This window comes from Nanorana parkeri, unplaced genomic scaffold (genome assembly GCF_000935625.1).
Source record: "Nanorana parkeri isolate BGI_ZX_2015 unplaced genomic scaffold, ASM93562v1 scaffold24, whole genome shotgun sequence".
In the NCBI taxonomy this organism is placed as follows: domain Eukaryota; kingdom Metazoa; phylum Chordata; class Amphibia; order Anura; family Dicroglossidae; genus Nanorana; species Nanorana parkeri.
In genome coordinates, this window is record NW_017306292.1 from 536,736 (window position 1) to 558,300 (window position 21,565).

The following is a 21,565-nucleotide window of genomic DNA, read 5'->3' on the forward strand; positions in this document are numbered from 1 at the left end:
AGGAAAAAGCTGTCAGCTTCATGACTGAAGCTGACAGCTTTTTCTCCATTCAGATCGGCATCTAACAGGTTACACAGCAGGGAAATCCTCCCCGCTGTGTAACCTGTCATGGACGGAGCGCCCCAGCAGTGAGGAGCAAGTGAGGGACAGGGAGGCTCCTCCCTGTCTCCTCCCTTCCTCCTTTACACTATCTTGGGGACGGGACTTCGTTTGACTGGGCTGAGCTTCGTTCGGTAGGGGGTGGGGCTTCAGCGGGGGAGGGACAGGGGAATGCCTCACCCGGAGCAAGAGGTACCACACGTCACTGCAGTGATGTATAAAGTTATCCCCGAGTCTACTGAGAACTCAGGCTTATTTAATAAGTTTTCCCAGTGAGGATGTGCAAAGCACTACAAGCCATATGATATATCTGACTGGTCACTGTGAGTTTCTGTACTTAGCAGTCCATGACTGCTGTTTTCACTTCAAAATGTCTCTCAATTATAGGTATGAAAGATTTTAAATGATTAGCTCTGTTGGGTTTATAAAAAGTGTTGGCACAAGAACTGTTGCTCATAATATCCAATCAGATTCCAACTTCTCAGGATGGAAATAACATCCGGAATCTGATCACCTGCCAATAATAATACAGATTTTAGCTTTGCTTTTAATAAATACGCCCTGATATAACATTTTCATACATCTGGCCAGTATGTCAATTTGTAAGTCAGTTTCTGTTGTCCTCCTTCTATGATAACCGGGGACATCTGATTTATTTCAGTGTTTTTACAAAACAAAAATACACATGTAATAAATACAATTCCAGGTTCCTATAACGCATCATATAACGGTTGATGACCTTGGATTGGCTCCGTCTGTTGCATAAATTCATCTGTGTCAGGCAGGAATGAGTAATCTCCAGTACTTCAGTCTCAGCTGATATACATCTAATGTTTTGTCCAGCCAGGGTTAAAAAGGTGGTGTAAAATGCATGAAGATTCATCCACAAGGTCTACTAGGGCCTCATTTAGCCCTTACAGTTAGCTTTCTTCCAGAAATGCATATGATAATGGTCAATAATGCCCATTACATTACAAAATCACAAAACCAACACGTGGGACTAATATATCAATTCTGTAAGGTTCTGTGTAATTTTGAATTGTGTTAGGTCAGTAGGTGGCCATAGATATGAGATGGCATTTGGATCCAACAAAAGGATCTAACTATCAGAAGATGTCTGTGCCACTGAAACTCATACAAATATAGATACTTATATCTTACAGATTTGAACGTATTTGTGCCATACCTCAGAGGAAGAACAATCTATCAGCCAAACATTTCATCCCAGCCAATAGAAATGTACCCCGCCCACCAAGATCTGTCAACCAGAAGTATCTACTGAGGTCTGTGGATTACCACAATCACCCAGAATACAGACCTACTACAGTACTGCATTAGGTTTTAGCCCAGAAATACTCTACTTATTTGCTAAAACAATCTAATGGAATATCGCACTCACGTTCACCTTGTTTATATACCATTTTGTTTTTGTTCCCCAAAAATGGTAAATTGAAATCCCACAATGGCAAACTGCTGCTTGGACATTCCTACCTAAACAGACACACAAGACTACTTCCACTGACACCATAGAATACTATTGTTTGAAGTCACTGAGCTTCCTGGCAGTTTCATGTAATACCGCCAGGTATTGACAGAGAAACAACCTGTTAAACCTCTATGAATAATTCTGTTAATATTGCACAGAGGGCCATTAGCCTTCACCTTGAAGGCTTGATATAAGTTTTTCATTTATATAGTAAATACTATATACGTTATAGGTCATGGAAGAAACCTTATATTATCCCTAGATATCCCAAGATGTTTCAGTACAGCTTTATAAATAAAGTACCTTTCTACAATCTCTCTCTATATTTTTCTTTTAAATATGGAATATTTACTCTTTATGCTTTAGCTGCTCTTGTACTTTTACATACCTATATATTACAGTTACATTATTATTGAATGTACTACATGACATATATATAGATAACTCTCTAGTGCAGAATGTTCTAAATATATATATATATAAAAAAACAAATAAAATAAAAACACACCTTCATACCAGTAATGTTGCCTATATATATATATATATATTGTTAAAAACCTAAGCAACCAAACCATATAATATAAATCTACATGGTTAAAGCATAAAAATGCAGAAATGTATGAACAAACCTATGCATCCATTTCAAAAACTGCCTTTTTGAAAAATTCACATATATAAAATATTCTTCTAAGAATATATCTTTAGGTTCTTTCTTCATAAATATATAAAAGTTCCTTCAGTAGCACTTCCTCCTCCTCTAGAGATGCAGTCTTAGTAAGTCTGGTAGATGTCATGCAATGGAACCTGGAAGGCTGCAGTAGGAAAGGCTTGAGGAATATAGCCAGCATATCCCCCATACATTGCTGCTGCAGCGGCTGCATTCTTTTGTAGTGTGGCTAATGTGGCTGTGGTAGGAGCAGCAATGGGCATGTAGCTTGCACCATAAATTCCGGCAGCAGAAATCCTTTGCACATTGGGAGCCATAGTATAGACTGGAGTTATTGGGCGGCCCTGAAAGATAGAAGGGATAATTGAGGAATAAAAAGGAACAGCTGAATTTATACTTTTCTTTTAGGAAAGAAAGAACAGAAACATAATATGATTAAATATGACCAAATTGCAACTATCAACAACTCCATTATTATTCTCTAGGTGGAAATTAAGCAAAATGCTGTACATCCTGGACATATATAATCAGTATGCCTTCCAGGATACACACAGGCAGAACATACACATTTTATGCAGGTAGTATGCCCAATGGGAAATTAGCCTGGAACCCCAGCTTTGCAAAGCAACATGGTAAATTCCAAAGACAACATCTGGGAAACTGACTACAGTAAACTCCCTCTTATGCCGGCATTCCACAGGGATTGGTAAATTCTGGATAAAGTTTGTTTCTGGTTGCTTGAGAGCTACTATTAAACATAGGTTTAACTAATGCTATACCCCATACTATACCATAACATAAACTCTGTATTTCACTTCATATTAATGTTGAAATAAAGTAATCAAAAGCAAATTAAGACAAACAGACACAGTTAGCATTAGTGCTGCAATACAGGCGCTCTAATACAGGTGCTCCAGTACAGGTGCTCCAATGCTGCGTGCACTGGGGCTACTGGACATTGGGACTGGAGATCTACAGTGCATTGTACTGTAACCAATTGGCAATACAGTACTGGGAGTGATCACTAGGTGGTGCTTGTTCATAGACGATCGTTCAGACACTCGTTCCCATGATAATACAGCACTTTTCAGCCATGATCCTCTACTCTCTCTACCTTCCCATGCTGCGGAGCCCGCTGTCCCTCTCCTACCAGGTTGCAGATCGGCAGAACAGTGAGTGCACAGAGGATTTTCTTTTGCCAGTTAGATGAGAATTCTGGTTAGTTGAATACCAGTTAACAGGGAGCTTACTGTAGAAATATTCATGATCTCTGCCATTGTTTTCTTAACTGGCAAGCACCATCAACACTACTCATAGTTATAAAATTAATTAATATGCCATGCACATAAAAGGATATTTTGTACTCAATGTCAAATCCCCTTCTCTGCATTCACTGGAGGACACAGCACCTGCCCCACTGGCTTGCTGCTGCATTTATGTGTAAAAACTTTGTGTTATTTGCACTGATGTGCCATGTAAGTGAGTAGTTCACAGCTGTACAGGGGGCTTTGGCCACCACCAGGAGCCACCCTTGGGCTGTCTTTTTTTTTTAGTACACCTAGTATCCGTTTCCTGCAGGTGGCAATATACCCAGTCTGTGATGATCTAAATCAGAACTGTGTCCTCCAATGGACGAAAGACAAAAATATATTGGATAGTTTCTAATTTTGGCGGACACACTCTAATTTAAAATCCATCTATTAAATGTGTTTGCATGCCCACATATTCACATTGCCTATTCCACTTTCCCAAACTGATAACATAAAAACAGGGGGATGCACCAACCTTGCACAATGTAATTAAAACCACTTTATTGTTACAATCAATAGTTGCACTCACATGGAGCTGAAGGGGCAATGGACATCAAAAAAGTTGCCTCACTTACCTGAAATGGTGGAGGTGTTGACACTGAAGGCATGACAGCTGCTCCAGTCACAGCGTTCACTTGATCGGCCTGTAAAGTGATGGGATTCATCATGTGTTCCATCCCGTGGATTTTCCCCTCTTCGATCAGCTTGGCAGCCGAGGCCTGAAACATGGAGTACGGAGAACTACCCATCGTGGGAATGGCAACTGAAATACATAAAAAATGGTCAACAACAGCAAGTCTTTAGCTTAAGCAAAATGTATGATTTCTTAACGGAGTAGAAAAAAAACTTCACTTTTACCTACACCCAGGAGAAGTTACGATTTTACCAACTAAGAGATCAGCCCACACAGTGACAGCCTTTACTGTGTATAGACCACCGTCACCATAAAATACTGTACATCTCATACTTCCCTATGCCGAGATAACTTATTGTAAAATTGTGTTAGTTACAGCAGATGGAAAGGCATGAACAAGTGATTTGGGAAGTTATAATCAAAATAAATAACACAGCATGATTGATGAATCTCGGTTACAAAGATGACTATATATACAGATTGTCAACAACACACACAATTTGGGCTGATTGAAGTAGCAGTATGGCTGTATATGTGTTGAAAGGTCAGGATTGTTGAGTGGCGTGTATGCCTTTTCACACAGCACTGTTCTACACTTTACATTTAGCTACAATAAAAATGGCCTTTTTTTCCTAGTGTGAAATACAATGGGACTCATATATAGAGTGTCTAAAATAAAAATGGTCTGTGATGCCCATTTTTATTGATCAGAGTCAAACATTCCGATGCTGTTAGCTGAAATCTAAAGTATTTGAATAAAAATGGTGGTTATGGGATAACACAGAGTTCTTATTTAAAATACTTTACATATTGAAACTTAATATGCTCACAGGTCATGCTTCAGCTATCAAGATTATCTGTGAAACATTGGTGGCTGCATACAACAGGGACTAGACATGATGAGCCCAATGTGTATATCTTCTCTAGGGTTTATTTATTATTTGTAGAGGGGGCACTTGCTGATCTATAAAACATCATCTAGGACAATTAATATAGTTTCTATTAAAGGTGCATCAAATTAAAATCTTTTCAAAAATGCACTGGAGGGTGATTTATTAACCTTGAGTAAGCATTATGAAGGAGTCATTACTCAGCTTTTATAAACCTCCCACCAGTATATTGCCTCTGATAGAATGTAGTCACCAGTTATGGTTGAGTTTAGAATTTCAGACTAACCTGTACCGGGCTTAAGAGCAACTGGATTGACCGATGGTAATTCCAGGTTGGGTACAAGTTCAAAGCCTTTTTCTTGCTGTTTACCCTTCCCTTCATGATATCTGCTATAAATGCCACGGCCGGCCGAATATCCCCCCAGGTAGGTGCCCCTGGGACCGGGGGCTCTGTTGCCAGCTGCGCCTCGCCCTCTGCCTCTTATGCTGCCTGCTTGTAATATCAACACAATACAATCAGAAATCACAGAAGATCACCACTAAAGCCTTTATTAAGTACATAGCGGGAAATGAAACTGAACTTCCATTTTGGAAAATGACATACCAATCAGGACTGAAATTCAAATACATCTATCTCCGACCTGAATTAGTCATAAGTAAAAAAACCTTCTCCTCCTTTTGTTCACTTTCAGACCAGTACATTTCTGGTCATATTTCTTAAAAATAAATTTGGTAAAAGAAATATTATAAGTCAATAGTAAAGCTTTATTGCATGTCATCTCCAAAATGTTAGCTCAAGATATGAGAAATTATGTTTCAGTGTAAGGTTTCAAGGGAAACTTAAAGCTAAAATACAAGTTATAGACTTTATCTGGAGACACACTTTAAGGGTAATTGAAATTGAATGGATAGGTCGAGTTATCACACTGATCAGAAGATACATTGTTAGTGAACCGTCCCTTCAAGCTTATTTATAAAAAACAAAAAAACTTTAATATCTTGTCAGAATGTAATGTTCAAATTCCATTTGGTTGGTTGAAAAACTTTGCTCCAAATATTATCATTATCCATGCAACCCATTTATCTAATGTATATTTTGATGGTATTCTTCCAATAATAAGACCCCCTGAAGGACCAAGTGCGGTTTGTTATTGATTGTGGGCTTGCTTGGACATGGCTGGAGTAAATCAAGGACAGTTCTTGAAGTAATTCTGTCAAAGATTTTGGCTCAAGATAAAAATGCATTAGCAGAGGTTATATTCAATAAAAAATGAATGTCAGCTAGCTGGAGTTATATTCAAATTTCGCCTTGTCCAAGTCTGCCTGCCCTGCTTAACCACACACCTTCTAAGTCTCCCCAGTGCACATTTAATAGGATAGGTGGCCTTACTGACAAAAAGGGGGAACCATAAGGTGGGAGGAGTTACAGTCAAGTGTGATGTTTTACAAAAAATTCAAGATTTGAACATAACTTTAATTGCCTACATCTGTGATCTACTGATAGCTTTGACACAGTGTTTTAACATAACCTCTATTTATTAATTTGTGTGATCGTGAGCTCCACTTGAATTGCTCAGGTGTGCAACAGGTTTATTTTAAAGCTGTCAGAATTTTAGATATTAAAATGGTGGCAGGTATGCCATCACTCCACTGACTTATAAAGATTTGATAGGCAGATAGGCAATATAATAAGCATTAGCTCAGCCCCAAAATTGGCTGTCTTGTACATTGTATGATTTTTAATAGAGTGCAAGGCATTTCTTTCCCACAGAAACTATAATTTCATATTTATTACATTCTGTCAAGAACAGGTCATAATTACACTTATATATATGCAGGTTACAATGTTCAATCAAGTTGAAGAAAATCTTGTATTTTAGCGACTGTGATTTATGACTGATACAGAAGCGTGATGTAAAGGTACATGCTATGTACAACAAATCAGGGCATTTCCACTGATATGTTAACAGCAATGCTGCCAGGTAGTCAGGTGACAAACATATGCTGATAAGATATAAACGAAGTGCACTGTGACCAATAGCAGAATGGAATAACACATTCGTGTGACCTTGGGTTGAGTTTTCTTATCTTTTGTCGTCATGCATGACGAGGAGCCCATGACATGTTGTACTATACTCTAAATACACTGTTCTTTAGCCACCTTAAGAGCAAAGAAAAATGTAAAATGCCCTCCTTAGACACAAACTTAATGGTAATAGAAGGAGGATCAGTCCTAATTTCCAGATATTAATACGTACTTAGCCTGCCTTGGTAGATTTTTGAGCACCGGTAGGGGTTATTAAAGTAGGAAGGCAAAGCCTTACACAGCAAACTATAAACAAGCTGGATATATGGTCATATATGATTCGTTTATCAAAGTGCCCAAAAGAGAACCAATCAGATAATTAATTATTTCTTTAACTTGTAAATGAGAAACAAAATGGCTAACACTTGACAACAATGATAATTCCTTTGGACACCTTGCTAAAATAAGTTTATTATCTAATAAAAGCGAGTTTCTAGAAAGGTGTGTTTTGATGTGTATTCTTTATTGCGTGTTGGCATGAGTTTTGGATGCACTGTGAACTCCACTTGAGTTGACCTTCTCCCATAACACCATCACACTACTAAAGTTGTTGGTATAAAACACTGCAAAATGCAATGTGTTTAGTGTTAGAAAGCTATTAGCCAAGCCACACACTGCTCAATATTTTCACGTTATGTGGTTGTTTCCAGCATAACCTGTGACCATTAATCAGTATGGGGTTTACCCTCCAAGCAATGATTATATCCTTCTCTCTACAGTACAACCATTTCACTGAGCATGTTTCACCCCATATATGTATGACATCAAGTTCTGGTGGCTCTCAGGATCACAAAAGCTTAGTCAGACCTCTCAGGGACCATTGAGTGACAAATCTGTCTCTACTGATGACCATTAATCTCTTGTTTATTCAGCTAATGTAAAATTTTTGATTCTACAATATGGCTAAAAGTTGGCCTTTCCACATAACTGTGTAATGTTTTAGCTGCTGTTTTTTTTTTTTATGGCGGCAGACAACTTAATGCATGAAATGGGGCTTAACCTACAAGGGGTGTTCAACAAAAACAAATAGATTGCTCTTGTAACTGTGGGTGTAAGCAACTGTTAACATGCATCCTTATGTGACTGTAAACCATATAAAATAATGTATATGGGACTACAAGTGTAAAGAGGTCAAAGTTATCATCTAAATGGAAATGTAAACATTAAAACAGTAACCACCACAACAATTGGTATTGCTCAATTGATAGATTAATGTATAGATAATAATAATAATAATTATAAAAAGATTACTTGTACCATGTGGTTCCAGTAAGTACCTAGAATAATCTTCAAATAGATCCCCTTTTTTATGTGCAGGCCCCCCTTGGATCCTAGACCCTAACTTTACATGGGGATTGTATGGTAGTACGGCTTTGCACTGAAAGTTTGATCATTGATCACCTGGATGTCTGGAGTGAAACTCTGTGACACACCTATGATAATTGGATCGCTTCACAGGGTTATTATATATTTCTGCATGGGACTCTTAATATAATATCTTGTTGATGGACAGATTTACATAAGGGCTTCTTCTATGAAAATTAAGAATAAGAAAACAACAAGCAAATTATGTAGTCTTTGATTTTTGTCTACTCTCTTTTATGCCTCACTATAAGTCCATCACTATGATGGAAGGCCTCACTAACAAAAGTGAGGTTAGGTAGACGTAAAGCTAGGAGTAGCTCTTGCATTTCACCAGGGAATCTGAGTGTATAGTTGTGCTCGATTGTGGATTTGGCACTATAAGCCTGATGTTTAGTGAGGAAGAACCAGTGGTGGTTAAAGTGTATGCAGAGTAGAGAAGGATTACAATCTATTCATTTTTTTTTATCGCTGCATATGTCCCCTCTAGGTAGATTGACCATTGCCAATAAGAAAGTGATAGAAATCTCAAACTTTAGAACAGAACAAGAGGTGAGGGTAAATCTTCCAGTGGGATCATGTATTGTATAGTGACAACTGTCTAACAAGAGACATTCCCTCCCTCTACAATTTGTAGAGATTTCCTTTCTCTTCCTGTTGCATCTCCAAGACAGAAAGAAAAGAGAATGCTCCCCAATGGGACACAGTGAAAAATAAACTGACATGGGTTTTAGCCCCTTCCTACTCTATCCAAAACTAACAAAAAACGTTTTGGCTATACATTCAAATTTGAAGTGATTCAGTGGGATTGATTTACTAAAGGCTAATAGGCTGTTCACTTTGCAAGGAAATTTGCACTTTGCAGGGGAAGTTTCCCCTTAGTTTAGTGAATGAGGTAAAGCTCTGCTGACTTTCATCACCCAATCATGTGCAAGCAAAAACACTGCTTTTTATTTTCGCACATGATTGGGTATTTTTAGCAAAGTGAAATCTCCCTACATCCATCAAGCAAAGGGAAGCTTCCCCTACAAAGTGCAAATTCCCTTCTAAAGTGAACAGCCTATTTACCTTAAGAAAATCAACCCCAATATCTGAAGCTCTATACTCACCTATCTCCCCAAATCAATAGAGCAACTGCAGTTCATAAAGCCCATTAAGCAACTCTATATAAACTATTCCTATATAAAAATCTGGAGCGCTAAAAAAAATACACACAATACTAACCCTATATACAGTAGGTGTTAATAGGGTAAACCTACAATTATTAAAATATGTAACACCACCATAAATGTGAAAGACAAATCAAAATTAAGTTTAAAGAAGAACTGACGCCAAACCTTTTGGATAGAAAAAGAAAGGTTTATAACCCGTCAGCTTTTTTTTACCATTGGTGTCCTTTGGGTGAGTATTCCCTTTACTTCCCGTCTGATGGCCACAACAGAAAGTGAGAGGAAATCCCTCCAAAGTGAGGGTCATCCCTGGTGGTCAGCAGGGACACCCATATTAGAAAAGTTCCCATTTATTCCTACTCTGGTGACAACCCAAAATTTGGGATTATCTTTTACTTTTACCGATATCTGTCCCTCGGACAAATAGAGGGGGTGACCTGACAGGGGTTCTTATCCCTCTACACTCTATCCAAAACTAAACGTTTTGGCTTCAGTTGCACTTCAAGCAAACGCTTCAATGATAACTCAAAACCTGTATTCATTTAAAACACACTATAGTTTCTCTTTAAAATGTATCCTTCCTTTATCTCCTCTGCTACTATGTACGACTGACAGAAGCAAAAAAAATTAAAATTCTGTTAGTTCCAGGTATATAAGACAATGCTTGTGGTTGGCAATTGGCTGCTTAGGCACCCAATGCTGTTGCATGACTGTAGGGAAATTACGTGGCTCGGTTATGTACATCTGCAGGACCTGATATTATAGTGAACTTGTTTCTTTGCTCTGCATAATCATAGTACAGGTTTACTTTGAAGTGCAAACACACATACTTTACATTACAAGATTTGGTCAACTAACATGATTAGGTCCATGCTGCCCACAATTAATAGATTTGGTTGTGCATAGGTATGTTAACTGGGTAGATCTGCTTTGCCCTAATAACGTAGGTAATTTGTAAGCAGATGAGGTCACATGGTTTAGTACAAATGAGAACAGTCTCATATATGAGGAATGTTAGACAACAGAATGTGCAGGTTCTCTAAACACTACATTTGTTTTACTCATTTACATTATATATATCCAGCTCGTTTACCAAGGCGTATAGGTTGCACCTAACTATGTCTACACAGAGTACTTCATTAATAATTTAAGCTCCTGCTTTAAACTACCATGGTGATAACATGACTTCTGACAATTAAATGAGAGTATAATGTGGTAAATCAATGTGATTGCTAAAATTATTGAAGGGTGTACACACATTCTGGAGATTTATGTTCTTCACTTAGATTTGAGATGATCCTTACAAATTTGCAGAATGAAAGAGGGAAAGAATAGTTAAAGGGTAACATCAACATCCAGCACAGAGATACAATAGTAGTATATTGAACATGCACAAGTAGTATATTACCCATGATGCTTAGCCATGTTCTGGAAAAGCATCCAGTGCATGGCCCAAGCTGTACAAAGCAGAGGTGTGGAACATTTTTTAAATTCTTGCTCGCCATTACAAATGATGAGCAATGGAAGTTAGAAATCAAACTCAGCTTATAGGTCTAGTTGAAAGGCACGTGTGGTCTGGAAGGTTCTTGTTTTTTAAAGCAAATTAATAAAGGAAATCTTTACTTTGAGGAAAATGATATCTGCCATTGTTGACCTCTTCTTCCAAAAATCCAAATCTCCTGGCTTCCATGCTGATCCAATGCATTTGATTATCTTGAGCAACTGAATTGAAACAAATATGGAGATTGGGAGGTCAGTGATTTAGAAAGGTGGAAGACAGCCAAGCAAGTAGCATTTTTTAAAAGTCTCCCATTTTCTCAATACATGTTTCCCTAATTTTGGGTATGCATAGCCTTCAGATCAGGAGTTTAAATAAAAATATAAAAAAAAGGAAAATGACCTACTTTCTCAAAGAATAACTTAAAAGACAGATAAAAACAAAACATTTCTGTTACAGTTACCAACCTTTCACAAAGTAATCTCTGTTTGGACCAATCAAAGCATTATATGGGTATCCATAATAGGCTAACGTGTAGGGATCACAGGTGTAAACATAATTAGGCTGGGTGACTTCAGTGGCAGTAGCCGGTGTAGTTGCTCCTTTAGCAGCTTTCTGGTATCGTGTGTACTGTTCCTTATCTACGGGTTTAGCCAATGTGACTTCTATGCAAGAGCCTTCCAGTTCAGTCCCATTGAGGTTCCTCATGGCCAGCACCGCATCATCTCGGCTGGTAAAATGCACAAAGGCATAATCCCGTATTTTCTTTACCCGTTCCACACATCCAGGATTATACTGGCCAAACACCTTTTTAATTATATCCTCTGATGTTTCAATCATAAGGTTCCGCACATAAAGGATTTTGACAGTCTCCATCACATCTTCATCAACATCAATTTCTGGTTCTGCCCAGTCAACAGCAATCTGGTGACCCCACAGCTGAATTCTTCCAGGCATCAATTTCCTTCTGGCCATGGCAGCCGCTCGGTGGCTGTCATATTCTACAAAGGCAAAGCCTCTATTTTTCATCTTATCAGCAGCACTAGCATAGACAATAACATCTAAAACTCCTTCAGTTACTTTAGAGATTTCTTCTAGAATCTCCTCTCTTTTCTTCATCTTTGGAATCCCCCCAATGAAAAGTCGACAGTTATCTACACTGCAACAAACACCTAAGAGCCTTCCAGGCCTGATTTCATAATTATTAAGATCTCGGACTGCCCTCTTGGCTTCATGTTTCAGTGTGTACATGACAAAAGCATATCCCCGATTCTTTCCATCAAAGTCCATCATCAGGCGCATTTCATAGATACGACCTACGCTTTCAAAGACTGGAACTAGCTCGTCCTCATAGACATCACGGGGTATTTTGCCAACAAATACTTCACAGCCACGAGGGGGGTGAAGCCCTTCCCATCCTGGTGGTGGACCTCCATATTTTCTTTGCCCATTTTCCTGGACCATTGAATAACCTGTACGTTCCATAAGTCCAATGAGAGCAGCCTCATTTGGTGCGCCGGCAACTCCCTCTGTGATCTTTGAGTCTGACATGTTAGAAGAATCGTTACTCATCATAGCAATAGAATCCTCTGCTGTCATTGTGCCAAAGTCATGCAATACTTGCTGAAACCTATTTAAAATAAAAACACAGCATTAATAAGATATTCAGGAGCACTGCCACAAAATAAAAAAATAGATTTCGGTATAAATCATTTCTTTCTGCTTAAACAGATTTCTGGAGCAAATTAGTCATGTAAAACTTGGCAAAAACTGAACTACAACACAAATTTATATGAATAAAGAGCAATACATGACAGAAACCAAGAGACACTCCTTATCATGTAGCAGCTTGCACAAGAAAACTTTTACCCAATAGATGTCAACTGAAATCTGAAAACTAATTCATTAAATTGTAAGAGTCTGTAAAGTTAAAAGATGTAGTACACACAATACTAATGATATTATTTTATGCACAAGGACCCGTACTTTAAAATATGTTGAAGTGTTTGACCTTTTAGGTATTATTCACAGTGTGTGCCTGCAACTGTTTCACATTATTAGCCATTACAGCCTGTGCAAAAGCAAAGGACATACTTTTGTGTTATACTTTTCTTGGATAACCATACAGAAATAATGGATTATATGGATAGGTAGAACATACTGCACAGGTATACATATTTAACAAACAGGTCTCTCGTTGTTTAGAAACTTGTTTCTTCATATACATTTAATAATGTATATGATGGGTGCGCCTTGATAGGTAGGCATTCTAAAAAAGGATTACTGATGCATTTAATTTACCCTAAATATGTCACAGCTTTAATATCCCGTCTATAGTGATTACCATATGCATTGAAATGTAAACAGTCCACATGTAAAAACTGGCATTTTATTTTAAACGGCAAGTTCAACTTCTACTAAACCAGATGCTGCATATTACAATCATCATGCAGCACTTGTAATAATAGTTCACAGTTTTGTGTCCCTGATAAAAGATATCCAACAGGAGGACATCCAAGGGGATCTATTTCTTGTTACAGGCAGTCCTTGTTTTCAAGGAGAATTGCCAAATAATAAGATCCATTAAAAGTGTACGTAAAGCCAATCCTTTCTTACATTTCTTTTTTTATAAAGTTGTGAAGTGATAGAGCCACTGTCAAGTTTTTTTTTGTCTGCTGTCAGTGTCCTTGCTGCTGGGAATACACCCTTTCTATGTGTCCTGGTGACCATTGTCACTTGGACAGAAGGTGAGAGAGTTGGCACCAGAACAGGAACATACGGAGAATCTTCCAATGGGGACACATGCTCTGGCGTCAGCTGTCTAAGGCAGGACCTTCCTTCTTTTGGAGAGATTTAGGCTGGCCATAGACAGCTTGAATTTTAGATGACACCTGATGAATGTACCTCCAGGCCCCCCCTTCCAAGCTTGCTGGACAAGACTATTCAACAATTAAGTGAGCCGGGTGGAATATTACTTGCTGCGAATGCAATGCATGAATACAATAGCTGGATTTGCATCTAATTTTGGCATTACACCGAAGGCTTGTATCTATCTCCCACCTCTCTCACTGCAGGTACACTAACAATACAATTATAAATGAATCCTACTAATCTAATATGGAAACAATCCAGGGCATTTAGCTATGTTAATATGTAGCGAAAGTCTGTTCACTATTTGACTACACAATCAGATCTGAATGAGCATTGCTTTTCTGGTGATTTTGCTTCATAGGACTCATTCACACATTTCCTCTGCGGCTTTCATAATCAGTGTGTGTAAACCACATCTGAAATGCAACCACTAGTGTTCAATGTAATATTTCTGATCTCTGCACTGAAAAATCTCAACACAATTCTTTCATAGATGCTAATGTGGAGTTAAAAATGTAAACTGCACTGCAGGTGGGCAACAATTACATGTTGGAATTCAAGTGGTTATAAAGGCACAAATATTTAAATATCAACATATGATGTTTTATGTGTCCTTTGTTAACAAAAGGAAGGAATAATTTGGAAACACTGCATGGTACATATGTGTCAGTGCTCTGCAATGTAAAGCAGATGATTTTCGTTTTGGCAGGGTTTGCAGAAACAAAACCTTGCATTAATATGGGGGCATGTGCACTGTATGTGCATATTGCCAAGTCTACTGTATATTTATTGTATTTGTGTTGCATTTACAGCATGCTACATATACTAGTTTCTTAAATCTGTGCAATATTCAAGGCTGAAGGTAGTTTGCAGTACAACTGTGTGTACCTTAGAGAGCATATCCAAGTTATCCCCTAAACATTCACATAAACACAATACAAATAGTTCAAAGTGATGGAAACTGACCCTAATGGAAAACTCAATGCAAACCCCTTGCAATCAAAACCCCCCTCTGCTCATGATAGTAACTCAGGCAAGGTGAGTAACCTAACAGCCCTGATCACTTGATTTCTGGGGAGATTGCACTATGTAGAAGGTTTCCTAAGAAGCGGAGAAACCACTAGACACTTTTGGACAGTAATAAAATGCATGGGACATGCTATGCTTCCTTCCTCCTGGCACATAGAGTAGTGTAACTTTCTCCCTACCTGGAACTGTTTTTGGGTGTTTCAGTGTCAGTCATCAACTGTATCTATACTGTTTTCATAAGTCATAACCAAAATTTACCTGCATCACATGATCACGCAGCACTAATATGTCAGAACACATAAGTTTGGTTGTGGGCTCATTTTTTACAGCCAGTCAGAAATTCCTGTCCTGAATTCTGTTTTTTGTTTTACCATAAAACTGGAGTACAATTAGAAAAATGTGGCATGCACATTAATGGGCATCTTAACATAAAGCATGCCACACATGATCAGAGTGCATACCTTAAGGCATGTGAACTGGCCCCAAGTTGAGAATTGTAATGCTGAAAATAACAGCACATAAAAGTTCATGTGCAGAGATGTGAATAGGCAGTAAGGTTGCCTGTACACTCTTGTACTGTATCTTACATGCCTTTTTAAAGTCCTAATATAATTTATGCCATAGTTAACAATACAACTAACAATATAAAACCTAATGTGTTCTAAGTTGGATGACTTGTTTATTAGTTATGCAACTTTCAAGTGGTTGGTTTCTTGGTGCAGTGGCAGATAATCCTATCATGAAGTGCTCTAAAGATTACTGAATTCCATTACAATGTCTTTTTATACAAGAATGCATACTTTACTACATACTAAAGGCTAGATCTGATCTTGTGAATTGCATGGTTCAGAAGTCATCACTGATAAGGTGAAGGACGTTACCATATTCCACTGCGATAATGTGTTGCTGTAGCGCACACATTATCAAGATAAAGGTTGCCATCAAAAAGACAGGTTTGCTCAAGATTATCCCACAAGTTCCCCCACACCCCATATGTTCCCGCCCACAATTCCTAATACTGATGATTTTTTTCATACCTCCAGTTATAAATATATGAAATCGGGGAGCCTCATAAATAGGGTTATTTCACTGTTTTGGGTAACACTGTTCATGTATTCTGACAGGGGCACAGCTGCTCTGAGAACACTGCTTAGTGTGGAAAGGGGATCCAAGCGTTTTTTTCTCATTCAGCCCATGGGCTGAAGAAGAAGAAAAAAAATTATAAGTGCATGGCCAGCTTTAATCTTAAAGAGACTCCATCAAGGAAAAAATCCACAAGAAAATACTGCAAGCATAAAGCATCTGGAGTCTGGCATTTAGTTATGATGGGAGGGTTTTGGAAGCTGTTGCAGGTATGCGCAGACCTTTGCTTGTACTTTATACCCAAGTGTCCCCCCCCCCCCATAATTTGGGGTTTATTTTTCCCATCACAGAAAATGTAAGAGTGGGGATAAAGGCTTATAGACACAAGATAACAGCCACGCCGACCTGGCAATTTGCAGTCAGCATGGGTAACAATCTCATGTATATGAAGTTAGATGCCCACCAGCCATCCACTCGCAGAGGGATCATCAATTAGAGGCTCTAAACAGGTTTTGAACCTCTATAAGATTAGTGGCACCGTTAACAACTGTTTATTCCCACCTCTCCCCTACACTGACACACATAGACATATTGCCGGAACTATTCAAAAATAGGTACAGAAACCTGTAAAAAAGGGCAGCCGGATAGAGCCTGGACATTAATTTAACCTCTCTGGAGTATAGGAGTTGGGTGATGGCACCCTGGCATAAATGAATGATCAATGAAAACTGCTAAGTCACAACAAATCAATTCATTGCATTTTATGGAGTAATTTAGCTGGTTATTTAGGATAATTCTGGCTGTAAACAAATATTTAGCAGTAAACATATTCCTTGCTTTTTTGAGTCTTGGTATCTAATTTGATAGCAACATCTTATTAATTTCTATTCCTCCATTGTTATAGAATTTGTAGCTCTATGTTCTAGGGCTGCTTTTCTTTTACCTGCACTATATTCTTCTTATTTATCATATGTACTGTTTAAGTGAGACTCCACAATCTCCTTTATCTTGATTACTTTACAAATAAATGCAGCAGGTCTGCATCAAAAGTAGACTGTTGACAGACAGGTTCTACAAGCTTGAGGGCACAATTTGGTTATTTGAAGAATGTTATAATGGTGAGTGCCACATCACCCAAGTGCCAGCTCAAAAGATGAAGTTCCAAAGCTTGCAAAACATAATTGCAGCTCTATGCTTAAGCAGGAATAGACAATGTGTTAAAAGTTTCCACGAATCTAGAATTCTGTCATGACATGAATAAGAACAGTGAACTGCAGGGGCAAGGAAGGCTTTTTGACTCTAAGTCCTATTTTGATCTCTTCTCTTTCATTACTGAAGATCTGCAGTATATCCTTGCACACTGACTTGTAATAAAAAGGAATATAAAATGCTGATGCACATGTGAGATGGAACCTTCTCCTGTAAGCTATGGCACGTGCTCCTATACAGAAACTTGCAATCTATAAACTCTGCAATGTGCATGGCTACCAGCTGCCAACTTCACTGGCCCCTTTTCACATCAGGCAAACCTTAAAGGAGAAATATGGGGTTAGGGCTTTTCCCCATAGTTCTCCTTAGGGTAACGGGAGGACACAAACTAGCGTCCTCCCGTCACCCTAAGCTCAGTATACATGATCTTAGGGTGACTGAGACGCAGCAGCTGAAGCGGATCCCGACAATTATGTCTGGATCCGCCCAGCTGCGTGAGTGACAGCTGACGCTGCCTATCTAGAGGCAGGGCCAGCTGTACCCGCCCCCTCCCCCGTCCGTTCCGCCAGTCAGCGCTGGAGGATCGGAGGGGGGAATCCAGCCCCTCCCCTGTCACGGATCGAGAAGTGAGCGAACGCCGGTATGTGTTCGCTCACCTCCCGATCTACTGAGCCGACCTGTGACAGTCTCATTGTCACAGGTCGGCTAGAACTATGAGGTGAGTGAAAAGCACTCACCTCATAGTTCTCCTTTAAGCTGGCCATACACTAGTAGATTTCCAAACGAGCTTTCTTACGAAAGAGCCTTTCTTTGCCACCCGATATGCCGTCACATACTTGACAAATGTCGAACGAAATCTAATTTGATTTTTAATGTTTGCTTTTGGACTTAAGGAAAACCACATTTACTGTTAGAATTTCATTTGTTCGATAAAAATTTTCCATGCTGCTCCTTCGAGTTTTTCTGTCACTACGGTCTAAATCAATCTTCGATTTAACCCCATCAACTCATAGAAAAATGAATGAAAGATTTTTCACGCAAAAGGTTTTAAAAATCTAAGCAGTGTGTGGCCAGCTTTAATTGATTTGCTAAAAAAAGAAGCCCTTTCTTTACAGAATTCCATAATCTAGCTCAAATTCAAATCTCAAGCTTTCTCAAACCTGTAACCTTTCTTTGCTTGGCAAATCAAACCTTTTCAGTGCATGTGTTTACCATGCTTAAAATATCACTTTTCCTATGTAGTAAGTGATACTGTAACTTGATGAATCAGACCCTTTGTGGTGTTAGCAAATTCTAGAGAATTAGGTTGGTTAGGAAATGGTGATGAAATGTTTGCCTTTGTTTCTTTTCCCCAAATTTATGTTTTCACCTTTTATTGTGTATATTAAAGGTAAGTTTCAGTTTGGAAATGTTTTTATATTTTGCAGCCTTGAATATCAGACTGCTCCTACAGATGCCAGATTGATACCACAAGAAAGGCAGCACCATGGAACAATACTCTAATCTTTGAATGATATTGTGACATCACTGCTGAATGTATGTTGAACTCTACAATTGTTCAGGGATACTATTTGCTTCACATTCCCTCTTGTTGCTAAACACAGTGCTGTTGCCTACATACACAGCAGTCTCTCTACCATATTTTCCACAAGGCTAATTTACCTTTATGCTTGTTTTCCTTTACTAGTTATCCATAAAATGACCTTGTTTATTTGAAAATAAGAGGTTCAAAAGCAATCACTCCATTAAGAGGCAAATCTTCTATCCTCTTCACCCTGAGGCAAAACGCACCAGGTTAGACTGGATTTTCCTAACTAACTCGGATGTGGTATAGTGATACCTTATGGAAATGCAGACTGTCTAATTACAGGACTGCTACTATAGTCTCCAAACATTATTTAGTGATGGTAAAAGACTGAAAGAAAAAAAAAATAAATAGAGACAAAAATAGAAACAACACAAACCCCTAATAACGTTACCAATATTACATGTAAAAAACTGAAATTGTTAACTGAATGTTAACTGACCCAGACTGGTCTTCTTAAACCAGTGTCCACATAAATGCTCATATAATATTATTCAGGCTTTATCCCAGCCTTTTTTGTTTTTAATTTTGGATAGAGTGGGGAAGAGTTAAAAAGGTTTTTATTTCTGTCTATGGCCCTACTGCATAGATTTTCCCTTACCCCTTTCCCTGTGACACCAGTAAAAGAAATGAAAAGAGGTTGTCACCAGAAAAGGAAGGCACAGACAGCAACTAAACATTGTCCGAAGTTCTAATCCTTTGCTACTCCGCTAAAAATACGTTTTGTTTGTGTCTCCATTGAAGAGATTTTCCATGATTTTCTGTCTTAACCCCAATACGAATTGCCTGATGAAGGGTCCCTCTAGTTAAAAAATTAAAAGGAAGTTTTGGATACAGCAGGGAATGGTTACAGCTGCTGACAGCCAAGACAAGTAGCACAAAATATCTTACTATTAATGTGCAAGCCTATTAATTATATTAATTATAGCCTTATGCATTAAAATTGCTCTTAAAGCGAAACTTAACTCCCTCGCCGGCCTCTTCTTCTGGGTTCAAGATCTTAAGCCATCTTGATTGGCTGGGTTGGAATAACTTAAATCCTGCGTGGTTCATTCATTCCAGCACTGAAGTGTGTCAAGTATGTAGACTTAGCTGGGCATGCTCAGCGCAGTGTACAGTCTAAAAAGAATTGTAAACAGGCGGTAATTCTAAAAAAGATTGCAAACGGGTGGGTAAGTTTGTTTTACTGCAGAACAGACATAGCATATCTCTTCTGCGATAAAGAGCCTGCCTGCTCACACTTTTTTTTTTAGTCCTACTTTAAGGTCTAGGCTGTAACTTATTTGAATACAAAGCCTAATGTGAAGATATATATATATATATATATATATAACACATATTGGGGGGAGTTTATCAAAACTGGAGCAGAAGAATCTGGAGCAGTCTCTCTTCAGTTTGTTCAGTTAAGGTTTGAAAATGAAAGGTGGATGCTGATTGGTTGCCATGCATAGCTGTCTGCTCCAGTTTTGATAAATTCCCCTCCATGTGTAGAAGTTAACCAACTACCACAGAAATAACATACATGGTACAATGTTTCATAGATCTAATGAACAATGAGCAAGGTATTCAGTCACTGCTTCATACAACTTCATGTTTTTTTATTGAATTACATCCTATGTGACCAATTGCATTTTTGAAATCTTGGAACAACTTAACTTGACAGGGGAACTAAGTGGCTCAGGATACCTTTTGGCACAGTTTTGGCCTAAAAACAGGGACACGTGGGTTTTATATGTGTTCCTGTGTGGGCTATGGGATGTAAGGGGAGGAGGGGCAGTGCACCTGCCGCAGACAGTCTGGGCAACGACTTATCTGGGGGGAAACTATAGTGATCATACAGGTTTTTCTAGATTTTCCACTTGCTTTATCCTGAAATCCGTTGGTAGCTGCATGAAGACACATCATCATATAACATCATCACCTGCTGCTGCCACAAACAGCCAGATAAGTAACCTATCATCCTTTGTCTATGGGAACCTTTAGAAGGTCTTACAATTGCACTACAATATTTAAACATGACAGCTTATGAAACCCATTCTAAACATTAGGTTGTCAATACAAGTAAAGGCTAAAAATGTTCAGCTAGAACACTAAGTCACCAACTTGGCCATTTTTGGAGCTTTAAAGGAGAACTATGAGGTGAGTGCTTTTCACTCACCTCATAGTTCTAGCCGACCTGTGACAATGACTGTCACAGGTTGGCTTAGTAGATCGGGAGGTGAGCGAACACATACCGCCGTTCACTCACCTCTCGATCCTGACATGGCTCTCTGCCGTGACATGGGAGGGGCTGGATTCCTTCCTCCCCGCTCGGATCCGCCAGCGCTGACTGGGGGAACGGATGGGGGAGGGAGCGGGTACAGCTGGCTCTGCAGCTCGTGGTATACTGAGCCTAGGGTGACGGGAGGACGCTAGTTTGTGTCCTCCCGTTACCCTAAGGAGAACTATGGGGAAAAGCCCTAACCCCATAGTTGTCCTTTAAAGGTCCCCTTAGGAGCATAAAAAGTATTTTTAAAAGGGTGGCATTGTTTGCTGCAGATTATCCAAATCCCCCCCCCCCCCCGTGTCCTTTACCCACCCCTCCCCC

At 38.8% G+C, this 21,565-nt stretch overlaps 1 protein-coding gene across 4 annotated transcripts in view; it reads right to left on the reverse strand.

Moving 5' to 3' along the window:
* Window positions 1-1,514: 1,514 nt before the first annotated feature.
* The window catches only part of RBM47 (RNA binding motif protein 47), a 25,744-nt gene continuing 5,693 nt past the window's right edge, over window positions 1,515-21,565 (reverse strand). For 2 of the 4 annotated variants that reach the window (XM_018564814.1, XM_018564820.1), the window contains exons 2-5: window positions 11,669-12,831; window positions 5,373-5,579; window positions 4,138-4,325; window positions 1,515-2,596 (exon numbers count right to left, since the gene is read on the reverse strand). In XM_018564814.1, the coding sequence (XP_018420316.1) occupies window positions 2,357-2,596; window positions 4,138-4,325; window positions 5,373-5,579; window positions 11,669-12,800 (1,767 nt within the window). In that variant the 5' untranslated portion in view covers window positions 12,801-12,831 and the 3' untranslated portion in view covers window positions 1,515-2,356. The remainder of the gene's footprint in view (window positions 2,597-4,137; window positions 4,326-5,372; window positions 5,580-11,668; window positions 12,832-21,565) is intronic. The other 2 variants (XM_018564822.1, XM_018564823.1) reach the window with 2 other exon arrangements.